The 20,525-nt window shown below is 42.5% G+C and overlaps 1 protein-coding gene across 1 annotated transcript in view; it reads left to right on the forward strand.

Annotated features, from left to right (window-relative positions):
* The window catches only part of gudu (Armadillo repeat-containing protein gudu), a 164,472-nt gene that overhangs the window by 49,524 nt on the left and 94,423 nt on the right, over window positions 1-20,525 (forward strand). Inside the window, exon 4 of the mRNA XM_068227778.1 lies at window positions 7,228-7,437. Within this exon, the coding sequence (XP_068083879.1) occupies window positions 7,228-7,437 (210 nt within the window). The remainder of the gene's footprint in view (window positions 1-7,227; window positions 7,438-20,525) is intronic.

Raw genomic sequence — 20,525 nt, forward strand, 5'->3', positions numbered from 1 at the left:
GCGAACCCGGATTTAATATACCCACAATTAATAAGAATGTAACTTTCTGTTGTTATACGTCTCCGTCTCTCCAAGTTGTGTGTCACAGAAAAAATGAGTATTTATTGACTGTAAAGCACATTACCCACAAACAAACAGCAACAAATAGGGCATAACCTATTCGTTAAAGTCGATCACAGTGAAGTAATATTTTTCGGAGAACAGTAACATTTTATCAACGTATTAATTTAGGTTCGATTTAGTTGAGTGTTTATTATTATTATTATTATTATTATTATTATTATTATTATTATTATTATTATTATTATTATTATTATTATTATTATATTATTATTATTATTATTATTATTATTATTATTATTATTATTAATTTTTTTGCTAGGGGCTTTACGTCGCACCGACACAGATAGGTCTTATGGCGACGAATTATTAATATTAACACCGTGAAAATTGTTAATTTGTTTCGTTAATCGTTGTTTGTTGTGTGACATACACCTGAAAAGCAATTCCTCGTTGGTAACCCGAAAATAATATGAAAACCTCTTTCCAACCCAAACTACCCGGAGTGTTGAAAAAATAAATTCCGGTGATTAGTAATCTATCACCCCCTATGGATGGGGGACGCAGACGAAGAATATATTCACGGTATCCCCTGCCTGTCGTAAGAGTCGACTAATAGGGGCGACCAAGAGATGATTGAAATAGAACCATGAAAGTGCTTGTGATTAGTACCACCACGCGGGGAACACATTGGGCCGCCTTTACTTGCGAATAGTATCACTATGCTAGGTACACTATAGGTTTGTGTTTAGTAGCAGCAGAGAGCTGTTCACTGTAGTTTTACAGTACCTCTGATTAGTACCATATGCGAGACACCACGGGCTTACGTTGCCTGTGATTAGTACCACTATATGAGCGACACCGTTGGTCTGCGTTACCTGTGATTAGTACTCACTATGTGAGGTACATCACGGGAATACCGGCGCCCGTGATTAGTACACCTATGTGAGGAACACCATGGGTTCGCGTTGCCTATGAGTGGCGCCATTATGCGGGAAACACCATAGGTCTGCGTTACCTGTGCGACGTACAATACTTTTGTGGAACACCGTGAGTCTACGCTACTTTTGATTAGTATCGCAACATGGGAAACACCTTGGTTCTAATTTACTAGCAATAAGTACCAGTATGAGGGGCCGTTGACCTGGATTTTGGACCCCTTTAGACAACAAGTATCATCGATTCAGGATTGTGCTTTGGAAGCAGTCTCTTGGTCATTAACATTGCGGATCGGATCCACTGATTGTTTTAAGTTCATAACCATTGTTCATCGTCGTCTTTTTGAATTCTCGTCAGTGGATCGATTTTGGAATTAATTTTTAACTTTCAGTATTGTGAGTTGGATCCGCTGATTATTTTAAATTCACATTCATCCATTAATTCTTCATCGTCACGTTTTGAATTATGGTCAATGGATGAATTTTGGACTTTTAAATTGTCATTATATTTCGTCTCATTTAGTACCATTAGGGATTGATGATGTAGATGTTAGGCCCTTTTAAACAACAAGCATCATTATCATCATCTATTGCCAGCTCTGTGGTACAGACGGATATTATTAGAGCCACGCTGCGTCCGGTTGATCCATTGCCTCCGTAGCAACTCGGATATCCAGCTGGCTCAGTGAGGCCTGATGTAATCGCGCACCAATACGACCCTATTTTCAGATTCTGGTATGTCTTTTATAGATGCAGAAATCGGATCACACTCCGCACTTCAAAGTTTCAACACTTTTTTTTTTCTGGTCCAACTGAAGTTGAGACAGCATTAATATTTTGACATGAGATATGATCTAATGACTGTGAGAGGAAGCTGTAATGTACCTGCCGTGATAAAGAGGCGGGGGATGCTGGAATGAAATACGGAACAATGGACATGTGATAGGTCTCGTTAGACTACCTCAGTAATTGAACTACAGTTCGCCAGGGAATTCTCTCCGCAGCGAGCCTACTTATTAGAGAAAACAGGAAGTTGTCAGCGGCAGCCAGGTCGGATCAATGAAACGAACTTGAATGGCAAAGGCAACGTGTATGTGAAGGGTAGATAGTCTCGGGAAGGTTAGTGAACAGCGAGCAGTGCATGCGTGCATTTTTTTAAATACTGGTGACAGTGCGACAGAGTACCATACTGTACGCGATTTCGTGCGTAAATTTCGAGCGATCCATTCAGTTAACGACATACCAAGTAATGGCGATTCTACGATTATAACGGGCGAAAAATAGGATCAAATTTTGGATATAACGTTGCGGAGTCCTACAACATCAACGCGCAAGTTAGAAGTAGAGTCACTAATCTCCAAGGGGACAGCGAAGTTGTTACAAAAGAACTTCAAAAAATTACGTTGAAACTAACTGATAACGCGAAGAGGTTACTGCTTTGTGAATCGTTTCCCTTAACCGGTTATGTAAACTCTCAAAATCTTCAAACTATTCAAATACAATAAGAGGAACACCATTACATTCATAGAAAATCAGCGTATGGGTTGCCGTTTGTGTTAACAACATAACTACTGTTACTAGCGCTATTTCCATCGCGCAGCCGTTGCATAGGAACTTCCCTGGCGCACTGTAGGTACGGTTTTAGCAAGAGCAGGATGACTGCTAACGAATTCAGCACCATCTGAGATGGACAGGAAGAAGAGATACATTAATTTGGCCCCGGCCGGCAGGCACAGTGGGGCCAAACCCGCTTATTTTTGTCAACAAATTGTCTCATTGTCACTTACATGGTAACAAAAGTAGTTTTTGGATTTTGTAAAGCTATTGTATTAGCGAAAAGACAAATTTTGAATCGCAGAAGAAAATTTGGAAGTAATTACAAACAGCTATCATAAGGACCCTTCAGCCTTGTTTGCACTATCAAAAATCCGATTCCCGAAGCACGTCCAGGACCTCTCCGTCAAATTGCGTGACTATCTTCTTTGGTATCTTCCTGAGAGAAGGGATAAGCGGTTATTAGGATATCAACAGCACGTTGAGTAAATTTTCATTCGTTTTTGTTTGGGATATCCTCTGACAGAGACCGTCTCTGGACTTCTTAAAATTCCTTTTTTGTAAACTCTTGGGCCTTTTCGCTTAGTTGACCAATGGGGACTAAAGCGTAGCGAGTAACTTCTGGAAATTAATGGTGTCTTTTAACTATCATAATCAGCTGTCAACTTTTTAAACCGCTGCTTCAAAAGAAGCAGGGTTTGTTTCCAGTATAATGCGAAATTAACATGAATGTCACGGTGCGGAACATGTCCTGATATACACTATTGTTTAAAAAAATAAGTCGTCCCTCTATCGCGTTTTCGGTACACTGCACCCATAAAACTACGACTTAATTCATGAAACCTATATGTAATCGTATGAAAATGTTTTTACCTGATGGGAAAGTTATCATGTTACGCTACATATTGTTGTTCACTCGCACAAGACACTATGATGCATTTACCTACTTCCGAGGCAGCGACGTACGCTTAGGTTCTGACATGTGCCACCATGGCACCTGCATTCTAACGACCTTTTTTCACTATCAAAAACGTACGTTTGAGATATTTAACTACCGTCTGAACACATGGGTGACGGGCCCCGAGAAATCTCGTAGTGCGCTCGCCAGCGGTAGGAGACGGGCCCCGAGAAATCTCGGTTTTATTCACGACATTGTTTTCGGTCTTCCTGTGACATCTCTTGACCATATATTGAACTATTTCGGACTTGTACATTGAGTAGAATAAATCGTAGATGTATATCTGCCACTTTTCTTTTATTCACGGCCTCTTTTATTCTTTGATTTAGTTTCGAAACGTCGACTCTCTTTCTACCGGTTCAGTCAATGACAAGATGGAGCGCCCGCGGAATACGATGTTAGCTGACGACGACATTTTAGAAGAATTATATGCCGATGATCGTTCAAATATATATAGTGTTAATGAATTAGTGGAAACTGAATGTGAGAGTGATAGTGGAAGTGATATTCAAGCCTCTCACGCCGTAATTTACCTAGTGTGCTTATTTATTCAAGTGCCTCTGACGACGACAACGATGTAAACATTAATGATAGGTTAGTAATTGACGCTGAAGATGGTTTTGTAAAGGCAGATCCACCAACTTTTAATATAAAATCTTGACTGGTTTAATATTCATGTACATTTTTATAATCAAGTGCACCCTAGTATGCTTAGTAGAAAAATGTCCGGTCCACAGGGTATGTGACAAGTTCAAGCATCCGGTCAGCAATGTGTGAATATAACTAGGGGTAGTGATTTTTCAAGATAGTGGTATTACGCGCAATGCTAACAAAGGCTTTTATTTCTGTATTTTCACTTCCACTACTTATAAACCAATTTTGAATGTGTTTTGACTTTAGGAAGATTGGAGGAGAAGAAGAGAAAGGCAAAACAATATGACTACGACAGGTATATCAAAACAAATCGTCTGACCTATTTTACTCAAAACACAAAATTTATACTAAAATTCGATGTAAACAACAAACCGATGATTTTTTCACATACAACTATATTTATGCTTCTTCGTTTTCTTCTGTAAACTTAAACTGAGGAGTTAGTGCACCGTTCGACTGCCAGCAAATGGTGTTTGTTGTTGACCTCAAATATCCAAAGTTTGCCCAAGCAGCTCTGCAATGTATTTGGGTTCCTACCAACATTCTAGGTAAGTCATTAAAATATATTTCAGTAAAAACGTGAACATAAATGATATAATGAGAAGTTCAAGTATGTTGTAGGATTTCCTTCAAAATTTAAACTGATTCTTGAACAAGACATGAGTTATTTTTTGGTTTATAATTTCTTCTATTCTGATTTTTGCATTAATATAAATTTGCTCTCTTCTCCGCTATGTTTTATCCTATATCCACTTAAAATACACGTACAATTTTATTATAGTTACTGCTATTTCTTTTCGCTATGTTCCATGCAAATGTGATATTAATTCACATTAATATTAAGAAAGTTATTACCTATTTATAATGAACTCCAATTCCATATTTTATCGAAATTGTATAAAACGGTTAATTAAACATTTATAAACGCTACAAATTGTTAAATGTACAAATGAAAATAGTATTTTTTTTCACTTATAAATGCTACTAATCACCATCCATTAATATAAAATTGTTAGTAAGAACGGGCGAATAAATTCAGTCAAATTTTGAACTTAACGGTTTGTTAGACTCTCCAAATTTGGATGCGTATCAGTTAATAGAATTTTAAGACAGATTCGGTGTGATACATACATTTTAATGAGAAAGATCATGAAAACGTTTCAGACTGGGAATAAAAATAATTTTACTCGGACAGCCGAGGCAAAATTTGTGTTGATGGAGAAATATACACTGACTGACAGAGCAAATGCAACACCAAGAAGGAGTGGTCAGAACTGTATGCCAATTGCAGGGTAGACTGACGTCACTGAGGTATGCTCATGATGTGAAATGCGCCGCTGTGCTGCGCACGTAGCGAACGATAAATGGGACACGGCGTTGGCGAATGGCCCACTTCGTACCGTGATTTCTCAGCCGACAGTCATTGTAGAACGTGTTGTCGTGTGCCACAGGACACGTGTATAGCTAAGAATGCCAGGCCGCCGTCAACGGAGGCATTTCCAGCAGACAGACGACTTTACGAGGGGTATGGTGATCGGGCTGAGAAGGGCAGGTTGGTCGCTTCGTCAAATCGCAGCCGATACCCATAGGGATGTGTCCACGGTGCAGCGCCTGTGGCGAAGATGGTTGGCGCAGGGACATGTGGCACGTGCGAGGGGTCCAGGCGCAGCCCGAGTGACGTCAGCACGCGAGGATCGGCGCATCCGCCGCCAAGCGGTGGCAGCCCCGCACGCCACGTCAACCGCCATTCTTCAGCATGTGCAAGACACCCTGGCTGTTCCAATATCGACCAGAACAATTTCCCGTCGATTGGTTGAAGGAGGCCTGCACTCCCGGCGTCCGCTCAGAAGACTACCATTGACTCCACAGCATAGACGTGCACGCCTGGCATGGTGCCGGGCTAGAGCGACTTGGATGAGGGAATGGCGGAACGTCGTGTTCTCCGATGAGTCACGCTTCTGTTCTGTCAGTGATAGTCACCGCAGACGAGTGTGGCGTCGGCGTGGAGAAAGGTCAAATCCGGCAGTAACTGTGGAGCGCCCTACCGCTAGACAACGCGGCATCATGGTTTGGGGCGCTATTGCGTATGATTCCACGTCACCTCTAGTGCGTATTCAAGGCACGTTAAATGCCCACCGCTACGTGCAGCATGTGCTGCGGCCGGTGGCACTCCCGTACCGTCAGGGGCTGTCCAATGCTCTGTTTCAGCAGCATAATGCCCGCCCACACACTGCTCGCATCTCCCAACAGGCTCTACGAGGTGTACAGATGCTTCCGTGGCCAGCGTACTCTCCGGATCTCTCACCAATCGAACACGTGTGGGATCTCATTGGACGCCGTTTGCAAACTCTGCCCCAGCCTCGTACGGACGACCAACTGTGGCAAATGTTTGACAGAGAATGGAGAACCATCCCTCAGGACACCATCCGCACTCTTATGGACTCTGTACCTCGACGTGTTTCTGCGTGCATCGCCGCTCGCGGTGGTCCTACATCCTACTGAGTCGATGCCGTGCGCATTGTGTAACCTGCATATCGGTTTGAAATAAACATCAATTATTCGTCCGTGCCGTCTCTGTTTTTTCCCCAACTTTCATCCCTTTCGAACCACTCCTTCTTGATGTTGCATTTGCTCTGTCAGTCAGTGTATACTTTTTAAAAATTGTTTCTACCTGGATTAATGAAGGGTCCATTTTATGTTCTTGTGAGGGTCAAGTTTCTGAGAGAAAATATAGCTGGGACCGAGTTCATAAAACCCCAGTAAGTTGTCTAGCGTCCGCAGCCGTGGTCTGCGGGTTAACATAGCATTGCCGCCTGACTTTCCAGGATTCTATTGACAACACTGCCACGAATTTAGAGACTGGAACAGGGAGCATTCGATGATGGTGATTGTTGTTTTAGCTTTAAGGAGAAGTACAAAAAGTACTATCCCCTCTTAACTCGAATCAGAATTTCAGGGGAATGTTTGAATTCTTTCGTTTTCTCCATTGTATTGATCTTCTACATGCACGAATAAACAGATTTAAGAAGAGTAAAATAACCCCCTAATGTCGTATTTTTTCAGCTGGGCTCATTGTCGGTGTTGAGTGAGATCTCACAAAATGTAGACGTGCGACGCAGTCTCAGTGATCTGGGAGCAGTACCTCTGCTGGTTACCATCTTGTCAGACCAGTCGCGGGACTTGCAGATACTTGCGTCGGAGACCATAGCCAACGTAGCTAAGGTTCGGAAAGCTAGGAAAACAGTTCGCAAATGTGATGGCATCCCAAAATTGGTAAGTTGCATTCAAAGCATTTTCGTTATCATTTTCAATCTTAAAAAAGACCATATCCTACAGTTAATGATTCAGAACGGCCGTCCGGTACTTGGCTGAATAGTCAACGTACTGGTCTTCTGTTTAGAGGGTTCCGGGTTCGATTCCCGGTTCGGTCAGTGGTTTAAACTGCGTAAAGTGAATTCCTCTGGTTTTGGAACGGGGTGATTGTGTTTGTCTCAATACACATCTTTATCTACGCAAAACACATTACACTACGAACGACCACAAAAACATGCAATAGTGAATACATCCCCACATAGGATTGTCGTCACGAAGGGCATCCGGCCGTAAAACTGGACTAAACCTACACAAAGTACCGACTCTAGGTAACTGGGAAAAGGCCAGGAAGAAGAAGGACGGTTCAAAACGGCCGATAATTTAGTCATGAAAAGTTTCTTTAATAGTGTCAGTACTACAAAACTACCATCCGTCTCGGCAGAGGAATACAGGCGTGGCAGCCTACATGTAGAGCTGGCAATCCGCACACATGTGGGCTGTTACATGAAGGAGTGGTGAGGAATAACATTGACAGCTTAAGGGGTCTGTGAGGTATCGGTTTCCGAGCCTCATGAGACATGTCTGGTCGTGACATCCCGGGGAAGGGTGGTTGCAGTTCCTCACCAGGGGGGTGTCGCGGCCAGACAGATTTAGGATAGAGTTAGTATAGGTTTAATGTAGTTAAGTAGTTAGTTATAGGGTTAATTTAGATGTAGGGTGTGCCCTAACATGTGGACTGGTCAACCGCCATTGTTAGAGGCAGCTTAGTATATTTAGTTTAGGGGTGGTGCCTTACATGGTGTCTGGTATCTCGCCCGTGTGGGGGGCCACCAAGTTAGTTGTAAGATTATAGGGTTGTAGGGTTTTCCCTTACATGTGGACTGGTCATCCGCCCGTGTAAGGAGCCGCTTAGTAATTTAACTGGTGTGTTTTTAGTTCTGTCTATAATTGTTCAGTTTCATTAATGGTTCTTTCTGTTGTATGTAATGGCAGTGTGAACATGTATCTGGGCTAAATGCCTGTAATGTTCAGTAAATTACTTACTTACTTACTACAAAAATGGAAACTCTCATAAATATTGATTGTTCCGGAAATCTATCCTATAGCCTTGGACTCAGGACGTAAACGCCTAGCAATCAGCTTATGAGCGCATTCTTATGAACAAAGAATGAAAAAGAAACGAATTAATGCTCTATTTGTACGTCTCTTCAATTCCTATAGATTTTGAGAGACGTCAGAGTGCCGAATTATGTCCTCAAAAGGGATTCCTTAACGTGATATAAATCTAGTAGCATTGTTCTCTCACATTAAAGCACTCATAAATGCTCCCTGACTGCGCCTGGATTCTATCTCACTACCTTGAGCATAGAAGGTGAGGGACGAACTGACTACGGTACGCAGCCGGTCGGTTTCACTTGTATTTTCGTTACAAGCATCTATGCTTTTGTTAGATATCTTTAAACGTATCCTTTTGTTACAGGTCTAAATATTGTAAAGGTATCACTGTCATAACGGGCATTATCACTCGTAAGTTCTAAGTTGCATTGCTAAAAAATGTGCTAGTATATTTTTGAACTTCACGTCTTGACGATCACCACACCCCTATGTACTAATTTATAGTTACGAGCTCTTGAGTTTTGTAGATTGTAGGACCTTACGTAATGTCACTGCTGCCTCCTTCGAAGCCCCAGCCTATCCCTACCCATTTCCTATATTTGAAAACCACCCCTGTTCAGCTGGCGCGGCCGACTGGATGAGGAGCCAATCCTCCTCTCTCAGTTGAAGCCAATATTCAGTGCGTATGTCAAGCTCGAGTCCCTTAGCAGAGGCCAAAGGGGACTTACTGAACGCTGAAGGTGAAAGACAATAAAGAAAAAAATTCAAGGTGATCTTGTGCTATTTTTGAGGAAACACCCAATCTCCACCTGTATTTTGTTTGAAATTTGGTGGTGATGGAAATGACTGGCGAACCATCCTCCCTTAACGCTAACCACAGGAAAAATGGAAGAGGTGGTGGTGGTAGTGATTATTGTTTTAAGATGAAGTACGACTGGGCAACCATCCCCTATTAACACTAACCAAGAGGAAAAAACCTTCAAAGAATGAAGGTATCGGCCGAAGAAAGGAAAGGGCCACACTCGCAAACATAATACCGTCGGGGTCGGAAGAGAACAAGAGCTGACCAAAGGAGGTCGGATGGGAAAGAAGAAAGTTAAGAGTCTGGCACAAGTAAGTGGGAAATGCCAGACTCTGCTAGCGGGCTCGTAGTCACTAACCCACGCTCCCAAGTTGAGAGCCCCCGGGACCCCTTTTAGTCACTTCTTATAACAGAAGGGAATACCGTGGATGTATTCTACCATCCTCACCTACATGGATTATTTTAAACCTTAGTCGACCGGGCGAGCTGGTTAGGGGCGCAGCTCTGAGCTTGCATCCGGGAGATAGCGGGTTCGAATCCCACTGTCGGCAGCCCTGAAGATGGTTTTCCGTGGTTTCCCATTTTCACACCAGACAAATGCTGGGGCTGTACCTTTATTAAGGCCACGGCCGCTTCCTTCCAACTCCTAGCCCTTTCCTATCCCATCGTCGCCATAAGACCCATCTGTGTCGGTGCGACGTAAAGCCACTAGCCGAAAAAAAACCTTAGTCGAGGCTTCTCGCCTGTGGGTCATCCTAACCCAGTCGAACCTCGACATCTCGAAGTAACTTAAATTTCCCGGACGTTTGTCCTATTCTTCACGTGTATTTATCTATCTATTTTATTTCTCGAAAATCGGTTACACGAATTTCTTGAAGCAACATTTCCTCCCTTGAAGCAAAAAAATACTCTGTAACTCGAATTTATTGCAACATTACCTGTGCGATACAGCATTTGTGGTTTGTGAGCAACAATTAGCAAGTAAAGAAAGGGTTACAGTGATGCTGGGAGCTAATATGACCGGAACCAAAAAACTCAAACTTCTAATGATCGGAAAATCGGCAAAGCCTCGCCGTTTCTCGGGTGTGAATTAATTACCGGTCACGTACGAAAGCAACCCCCGAAGTCGCGGATGACAATTTCCATTTACGATTCTCGGCTGCGTGGTATTGACGAGAAGTTTCAATGTGAAGGGAGGAAAGGTTAACAGTAACGAACAGAAGAGACTAGGGGTTATAATAATTAAAGTGATGCCGTAACATAGAGTTTGTTTGTGCAACTTTAAATACTATTAAAAATAAAGTATTCAGTATAAGCCCGCAGATACATATGATTCAATATGTTCAATACATGCTCAAAAACGGTATTGTCTATATCTCGAAATTTCAAGTTAACGAAATTAAATTTAGCTCCAGAGGTGATTCGAAATATCGAGGTTCCACTGTATAATGAATGAGCATCGCCCCATGAATAAATCGAAAATATTCATATTCAGAACAATCAACATACCCAATATTCAGCTAAATTACATATATTATAGAGTATAGACAATCTTATGCGAGTATAACCTTAACAAAGCCATACGTTACATTATTTTTCGCTCGTGTAACTTAATTAACCTCTTGAACAGATTCGGCGCTTAATCTAATTTATACACGGTTTCCTTTTGTAGACGGTTACTGCCCAGATCGGAGGGAGAGAGTGTGCAGTGTAGGCCTACTCTTGTCTCCTAGCATGAGGTAGATCAAGTTTGTGTTACTTTCATTATTTTCTCATCTTTGGCTTCGAGATACAAAAGTGACTGAGGTATATGCAGCACTAGAAACATTAGGTCTAGTCCTTGTCTCTGTCTCTGGACACTAATCTCTGTGACAGACAGAGTGAGAGTTGCTCATATTGTCGGTTGGTGTATGTGTTTCGGTTTACCTGGAAGACTGATATATAACAGCACATTCTGGTTCGGTGAGGAAAGAGAAAAGGGAAGTTAGTTGACTATCCATTTCACAAGTAGGCCTCTTCGGTGACACCTACAATGACAGCCAGTGATGTACCTGTTGAGGATTCAATTAGCCTTCGGGTTGAGGACAAACAAATGTAATACATACATACTGACTTACTTATTCCTACACGGTTGGCTGTAACATGTACGTACACTCGAACGAACAAAATTTTGCGTTGACTTGTGGTGCTCGAGTAATTTCGATCGTGCACAGCAGTAAAAATGAACAAGTATACTAACAACACTGTTAGTCCGGCTACTTGGCTGAATGATCAACGCATTGGTCTTCGATTCACAGGGCCATGGGTTCGATTCCAGGCCGGTTCGGGAATTCTAACTTTGTCTGGTTAAATCACCCAGCTCAGGGACTGGGTATTTGTTTTCGTCTTAGTTCACATCTTCTCTCGCGAGGATTTCGTAAGTTGATAAAAATTAATTGTTCCTCGGTACTGCACTAAGACATTACCTGAAAATCCCTAAAGCATAAAAACTTGCCGAAAATTTGCATTTCATTTACGCCAGAACCTTTTTGTATACCACGTTGTGGCATTGCTTTTTGGGGCTAAGATGACCAAGCTAATGGCAGAGCTAAATCTGGAACATGCGACATGGAACTCTACATGTGGGAAACAGTCAAAAAAAGTGGTTTCTTTATTTCTAAAGAAACTTTCACGCCTGTAACATGTTAAGTTTATGAGATATACTGTAGATATACTAATTTTTAAAACTGCCCCACTCCTTGGCTGAGAGTTCATCGTTGAGGCCTTCGGTTCACAGAGATCCGGTTTCGATTCCGGGCTGGGTCGGATATGTTAATCGCGTGTGATTAATTCTTCTGGCTCGAGGACAGGTTGTTTGTGTTTGTCCCAGCTCTCTCCTCTTCATATTCACTCAACACACCACATTACCCACCACAACAGGAATACGCAATTGTAATTACATCCCTACACATAGGGTTGGCGTCAGAGAGAGCATCCAGTCGTAAAACAGCGTCAAATACGTCAAATCCACATGTGCGACACAGTTCGCACCCGCGACCCCACAGGTGTGGGAAAACCGGTAGAAGAGAAGAAGATACTCATTTTAAAATACCACCCGCTTTTTAAAAAAATTCCCCCCTAAGTGGATTTTCCAGAAAAAGTGCGTTCATTTATTTTTAAAAGAGAATCCAAGTACGGCCTACCAAGTTTAACGTCTGTAACATCTTCCGTTTCTGAGATGTATGTATCCTCATATAAAGAATTCAACTCCTTCCTCACTTCTTTTCAACCCTCACCCCTTAAGTGGATTTTCTGAAAACAATAATGTGTGTTCTTTTATTTTAAAGGAGATTCCAAATACCAAATTTTATGTCTGTAACATGTTAGGTTTTTGTGATATACTGTAGGTAATCTCGCTGCTGTAAGCATACTTACTGGAGCTGATGTTGCCATGGTTACGGCAATTCATTTCTTTATCCGATTCCTAGAGCAGGGGTAGTGTGATGCCAATATCTCAATAACGGTTGGTTTTATGGCTTTAAAACATGGTTATCGGGCCCTACAGGGCTTGCCGAGTTTTGTTCTTTGCGTCAAGGGGCTTAAAATGAGCTTTGTCTCGTCCTTGAACGACAAATTCGATATTTCGCCTGTATTAGCCTAGTATTTTTATATATCCCCACGTCTCCCCCCCCCCCAGCCCTTAAATTGTTTTGTTGTTGTTGCTATTTTGCTTTACGGCTCAGCGACACAGATATGTCTTACGGCGACGATGGGATAGGACAGGCCTAGGAATTGGAAGGAAGCGGCCGTGGCCTTAATTAAGGTACAGCCCCGGCATTTGCCTGGTGTGAAAATGGGAAACCACGGAAAACCATCTTCAGGGCTGCCGACAGTGGGGCTCGAACCCACTATCTCCCGATTACTGGATACTGGCCGCACTTAAGCGACTGCAGCTATCGAGCTCGGTAAATTGTTTTGAAAAAAAAATATAGCCTATAGCACTCTGGGATAATGTGTCTTTCTATTAGTGAAATAATTTTTAGAATCGGACCAGTAGTTCCTGAGATTAGCCATTACATACAAACAAACTTTACCTCTTTATATATTGGTATAGACAACACATCACACTATAAACCACCATAGAAACAAGCAATAGTGAATATATCCCTCCACGTACTTTCACTCAGTCCATTTTACTGCTTTGTAGAGAGCTTAATGGGCGAATAGGATCAAAATAAACCACCCTGATACACACTTCAGTGTCATGAGACAAACCTCATTTCTTGACATGATGCCTCACCAGAGGCGGCTCGTGCTAAAATTCAGCTGTGTGTTTTGTAGTCTGATACTGCGAGTCTGGTATTATAGCACAACGTCTGATTTATCTTCACACGTATGCGCATATAAAAGGTGTATACGCAGTAGAGGACACCTGGACCGAGCTCGATAGCTGCAGTCGCTTAAGTGCGGCCAATATCCGGTATTCGGGAGATAGTAGGCTCGAATCCCACTGTCGGCAGTCCTGAAAATGGTTTTCCGTGCTTTCCCATTTTCACACCAGGCAAATGCTAGGGCTGTACCTCAATTAAGGCCACGGCCGCTTCCTTCCCACTCCTAGCCCTTTCCTGTCCCATCGTCTCCATAAGACGTATCTATGTCGGTGCGACGTAAAGCAACTAGCAAAAATAAAAAGGAATCCTGAGTGTCGTCATAGCTTCTCTTCAGAATTTTAGAACGCGGTGACGTGGCAACTTCTTTGTTAGCCGAAGCCACTGCAGATACTTCCAACCGTTTCTGTTATAAAACGGCGCATAGAACGAACAGAACGAACTAAAATTTTAACAAAAATAATAAGAATGCCGAAAGACGACAAAGAAATGGAGGAGGTACGGGGTCCATCCTTAGAGATTATCATGTATTACTATAGTGTCCGGTCCATGGCTAAATGGTTAGTGTGGTGGCCTTTGGTCAGAGGTGACCCGGGTTCGATTCCCGGCAGGGTCGGGAATTTTAACTATAATTGGTTAATTCAGCTGGCACGGGAGCTGGGTGTATGTGTCGTCTTCATCATCATTTCATCCTCATCACGACGAGCAGGTCGCCTATGGGAGTCAAATCTAAAGATCTGCACTTGGCGACCCGAACATGTCCTCGGACACTCCCGGCACTAAAAGCCATACGCTATTTCATTGACTACTATTGTCGTCTAACGAGAAGTCGCTTGGTGCGAGGGGTAAACATGGCTCCCGCGCATGCGCCTATCTTAAGTCTCAAGGCCTGACAATAAACATCTGTTCCGACCGCGGTGACTTTGCGAATTGACATTCCGTCGTGAAGTTTCAAAGGGCTAGTGCAATCGTGCTTAAGTTACACTATAATTAATATGTAATGCATAATGAGCAGTTTAATAAGGAATATGCGGCAGCTCGCATTGTGTGTCACGACTAATGTTTGCAGCTAAGAGTAGTATCTGTTATTCGTGCCGTATATAAAAGCTGCCGCGACTTTTCGTCAGACGCATGTAGTGCCACTGTACTAATCAAGATATGATATTGCTGCTGAAGTAACAAGAGTTCGTATTACATCGCTCATTAATAGCCATTGTACATTTTAATTGTGTCCGGCTCCATGGCTAAATGGTTACCGTGCTGGCCTTTGATCACAGGGGTCCCGGGTTCGATTTCCGGCAGGGTCAAGAATGTTAAACTTCGTGGTTTATTTCGCTGGCACAGGGGCTGGGTGTGTGTCGTCGTTGTCATCATTTTATCCTCATCACGACGCGCAGGCCGCCTACGCGCGTCAAATCGAAAGACCTGCACCTGGCGAGCCCAACGTGTCCTTGGACACTCCCGGTACTAAAAGCCATACGCCATTCCATTCCATTTCATTTCATTTTAATGGTATGGATTTTGCTCAAGTTGTTGAGATTTAGAGGGGTTGAATTAACCCTTTTGTGGTTTGGTGAAGATAATATCAAAGCACTTAAGAAAGGTGTACGAAAAAAGACCGCCATGATGCCAATGTAATGGACTAGTATAACTTGGAAACAATTCTCTAATCCATTGGTAAATAATGAAAATATCGAGCTCGATTATTATTATTATTATTGTACCGGGCGGTACACCTCTACACCGTTTATTTAAAAGTTGCGCCAGTTGAAACTCCTCTTCTGGAGGAAGGTTGAACTTTATCTACTCAATTAATTCTCTACTTTCTCAGAAGATGTCACCACGTGGAAAATTTTGAGTTTTTGAACTGTGTCACTTTTGATGTGTTTTTGTTTAGCTTGAAGTAAGAAGTGTGAACTTTCTCTTCTAGAGGACACTACTGAAGATCAACAATAGTGCAACCTAGTGCGGAGTCAAAGAACTATTTTGTTGAAGAAATTTTTATTTCAAATGTTTGTTCTTTGCTAAATTTCTTTCTGTTATTGTTTAAGTTGGCTGTATACCCCTCTCTTTCCCCTTGTTTTGCATGTAGCCAATCCCGAATTTCTTAAATTAATTTCTATCCAATCAGATGTATCTTCCCCCAACTTGAATCGATTGCGGGGTCCTAGCCAATAAAATAATCGTGGGCGGGTGTTTTCATTCCCCTAACGCCTAGAACCTTCCACGAGAGGTTATAAACTGCTGATTTTTGGGTCTCCGTGCCACTTCTGTTCCATCTTTCAGTGTGTTAAGTACATAGCAGGAGGCGGGAAGCGCCTCTTTCTTCGGCAGCGGTCAACAACAAGGTAATGGCCGATTAATAACTTCTTTCTTTGCTAGCTCAGCAGTTTAACTTTCGGGGCGGGTTCTAAGCGTTCAACCATGTAACCTTTTCCTAAAATGTAACTACTCTTTTCATATATTCTCTTTTAAAGCTTCATACTGGGATAGAGAGTGCTAACCCTCTCGAGCTCCCACTCATATTGTTGTGAGGTGAACTTAGTTTTCTCAATCTATTCTTCGTTAACGTAAAACAAATTGTTCTCTTCTTAAGTCACCTCTTTAGTATGGGATTAGCCCTTGTATTAACGGCCTAGCGCCAAGTAGGTCTTAATCAAAGTGTATTAGGAGTGCAAGTTCGCCTCCTCTCAAATTGTTTTAGAGGTCATTTAATTAACCTTCTTGTCATTTAATAGACCTCAGTAGGTTGGGTATTTTACCCCTGTGTATATGTCCTTTGAGGACAGCTTAAAGGTGGAGTTTGGTGTGGCCTGGGAGAGGCTTAAAATTGAGAGCGAGTGGCTCTTTTGAAAATGGTATATTGTATGCCTCGAGGAGGCTTTTCAGTGTAATTTGGAGCAAGGGCTCCTAGGTATGAATGGGGTTTTCTGCCCCTCTGTTAAAATTGTGTTTGGGGTAAAACTGAGCTGATTGCCCAAGAATTATGTTTCTGACTTTTGAAGCCCCAAATGGGGTACCTATGTAAATGTTTTTTTTCAATTGTGTTTCGGCTACTAAGTACCTGTTCTATTTGTTGTTACCTAATTTTGAAAAGAAAATATAACCTTGTTAAATTTTAAAATTAATTTCACTTTAGTAGCTTGAGATCTATTCACCACCCAGCACCTTCTTTCACGCATAACTACCACCAAAAACACGGTAACAAGTGGTAGCAGAGCGTGGTTGAATGGGTCTCAATTTAGCCCCTTTTGACGGCTAAACACTGTTTTGATCCGAACTCTAACCATTTTCTCAGTTGCTGGAAATTTTTTATTTAGGTTGTTCAAAATTTTTTTCGTCATCATGCCCGGCCCTCGCGATGTTCTCCTCCTTAACTATTTGCGCAAAGAGGAGTTGATCTACGAATTAACTATTAGAAACGTGCAATCTGGAGGCACGGTTGCTATCGACACTAACAAACTTAGAGAGTCCCTTGATTTGCCCATTTCCATCCCCAATTTGGGAGAGAAAGAAATTGATGACTCTCTTTCCACGATCGTCGAGAATATTTCTGGGCTAGCATCGGTAGTTAGTTTTTTTGATGAAAATGATCCGTCTCCTAATCAAATTAAGCGTGTGCAAGGCAGACTATATCACTTTTCAAATAGAGTTAATGATCTGTTGTCTCTAAAGGTGAATGACGTTCAGAGGAAGGAAGCTAATACGCTCCTTGAAACTATTTCTGAATTGTCTAGTAAAGTCACTCAATTGTTAACTGGGGAAGTTCCTCCCAAATCTGATCAGCCCACCATAGTGAATGCAGGTAGTGAGGAAGCGCCTCCCAAGGGAGAAGTCAATAGGATAACCGTTGCTGCTCAAACTATCCCGGCCCCATTGGACACCGAATCTGAACGCCGTGCATCGTTGAGTAACATCCGTTCTGAATTAACTTCCTTACCATTGAAACCTATACCTACTATGTCACCCGGGTTTAGCAGCTTGCCTCATCCATTGGCAATGTTGCTCAGAGGTATTTCTAAGTTTTCTGTTAACACCACCAGTGATGTAATTTCATTTTTAAGATTTCTAGTTGAATTTCAGGATCACGCCCTTGTGTTTTCTCTTTCCCCTTGTCAAATTTTGCAAATTATCTATCCTTATGCTATTGGTGTTCTCTCAGATAAAATAGTAAGAGCTATTGCTGAACAGTCATCTATTGAAGATTTTCACGCACACTTGCTTGCAAATTTCATTCCTGCCCGCGCGAGGTCATCTCTGATTCAGAAATACTATTATCGGGTACAGCGCTTGGATGAAAACTTGGCTGATTTCATACAGGACATTAAGTTTTATACTAGGGTGTTTGCTCTCCACTTCCCTGAGGATCAGATCGTGCAAGCTATTGTTGAAGGGATCTCCCCACCCTACAGGTCATATTTGTGTTTCGCGGCATGCCCGCAAACTTTCTCGGAACTTGAAGCATTGGCCGTCTCAGCGGAAGGAGTTAGATACGCCGATTCCTTGCGTGTTGCGAAAGAACCCCCGCCTTCCTTTAGTAACACTCGGCCTCCACCTCGCCGATCTGTCACCCCTCGTAAATGTTATGCTTGCGGGTCGCCTGACCATCTGCGCAATAAGTGTCCTCTGATCAAGTCTAGTAGGGCAAATAATGGAGCTGGTTCATCACAGGGCTGTTTTAAATGTGGGGCTTTCTCACCTATCGCCAAGAATTGTCCCAATTCGAATAGCACCCCCTCCTGCTCAACTTCTGGGGTAACTTCCAACAACAGTCAAAAGTGACTAGTGGCTTCGGCTGAGTCAACTAATCCATCTTCCCAAGGCTCAGCCCCTGGCAAAAAGGTCGAGAATTCAGGGAACGATAAGTCTTCGAATACATCTTTTGAATGCCCCAAAGAGTGTCTTAGGATTGCGGCGGATATCCCCGCACCTGTTCCTTTTCTTAAGATTGAGATAAATAACGAACCTATAACAGCTCTATTAGATTCAGGCAGTGTTTGTTCCATTATTTCGGCTGAATGGTACTCCAAATTGAAATCTGTTTGTAAACTACCTGTCTATGACTCTTCTCCTGTTAAATATGTTTCGGCTAATACATCTCCATTAGAAATTCTAGGTTCTTTACTGGTCAAAATTCGTATTTTTAAGTTTACATGGAAAATCAAACTGTTTGTGGCTAAGCACTTGTCTTGCCCCATCATACTGGGAGCGGACTTTATTTCTCACACTGGTCTTGTGCTCGATCTCCAGTCTAGGTCGTGCACATTCAAATTTGCTTCTAGTTGTAAAATCCCACTATTAACGTGTAATTCTGTGTCATGTTTCTCTATTTCGCCTACCCAGGATGAGATGTTGTTAGACCTTAGACATCTACCTGAGGAGCAGGCTAATAGTATTCGTAAATTATGTCAGTCATTTCCAGAGGTATTCACTGATACTCTTGGTGTTACTGATCTTATTGAATACAAAATTGAGGTCACGGATTCGATTCCTGTCCGTTTTCCACCTTATAGGCTATCTCCACCTAAAATGAAGGCTCTGAAAGAAATCATCGATCAGATGTTGAAGGATGGTATTATTAGGCCCTCTAAGTCGGCGTATTCATCGCCTATTTTTCTAGTCCCGAAACCCCAAGGAGGCTTCAGGCCTGTCATTGATTACAGGGCTCTCAATCGGAAGGTGGTGTTGCAATCTGTGCCCCTTCCTGACCTTCATTCTTGTTTTTCATGGTTTCGTAAGGCCAAGTTCTTCACTATCTTGGACTTGAATCAGGCCTATAATCAAATTCCCCTTGCCGAAGAGTCTAAACACCTTACAGCGTTTGCCACGGACTGGAATTTATACGAATACAACCGCGTGCCTTTCGGGCTCCCCACGGGGGCAGCTGTGCTCACTAGGCTACTAGATAGGGTCTTCTCCGACATCAAATTTGAATACTTATATCACTACTTAGATGATGTCGTCGTGTTTTCGGAGACCTTCGAAGAACATCTAGATCATCTGCGAGAAGTTCTGAATCGCCTTCGTAAGGCTGGGTTAACTGTTAAGTTGTCCAAGGTTGCCTTTGCTAAGCCCTCTATGTCTTTCCTAGGGCATATTGTGTCACCTGATGGTGTAGCAGTCGATCATTCTAGAACACAGGCCATCCGTGATTTTAAACCTCCCAAGGACATTAAAGGCATCGCCAGGTTTATTGGTATGGTGAATTTCTTCAGAAAGTTCATTCCTAACTTTGCTAATAGAGCGGCGCCCTTAAACCTTCTTCGTAGGAAAGGCATCAAATTCGAGTGGGGACCTTCTCAACAAGCCGCTTTTGAAGATCTGAAATTAGCTCTCTGTAATGCCCCTGTCCTTGCTATGCCTGATTTCTCAAAGAAATTCATCGTCCAAACGGACGCGTCGTCGTCAGCTGTAGCTGCAGTCCTTCTTCAAGAGACTGAACTAGGGAGGCGACCCATCGCCTATGCATCTAGGACTTTGTCGGCTCAAGAAGCCAATTATTCCATCTATGAGCTCGAAGGTTTGGCAGTCTTATTCGCCTTAGAGAAGTTCCGTCTCTATCTGGAACATGTCAAATTCGACCTGGAAACAGATAATCAAGCCTTAAGCTGGGTCTTAGGTAGGCCGCGTCGTACTGGTCGTATAGCCCGTTGGGCCATTCGTATTTCTGCCTTCCAATTCGATGTCAGGCATATCAGAGGTACTGAAAATGTTGTTGCTGATGGACTCAGCCGTATGTTTTCAAACGAGGTCGAGACCCACGA

Source organism: Anabrus simplex, chromosome 5 (assembly GCF_040414725.1).
Source record: "Anabrus simplex isolate iqAnaSimp1 chromosome 5, ASM4041472v1, whole genome shotgun sequence".
NCBI classification, from domain to species: Eukaryota; Metazoa; Arthropoda; class Insecta; order Orthoptera; family Tettigoniidae; genus Anabrus; species Anabrus simplex.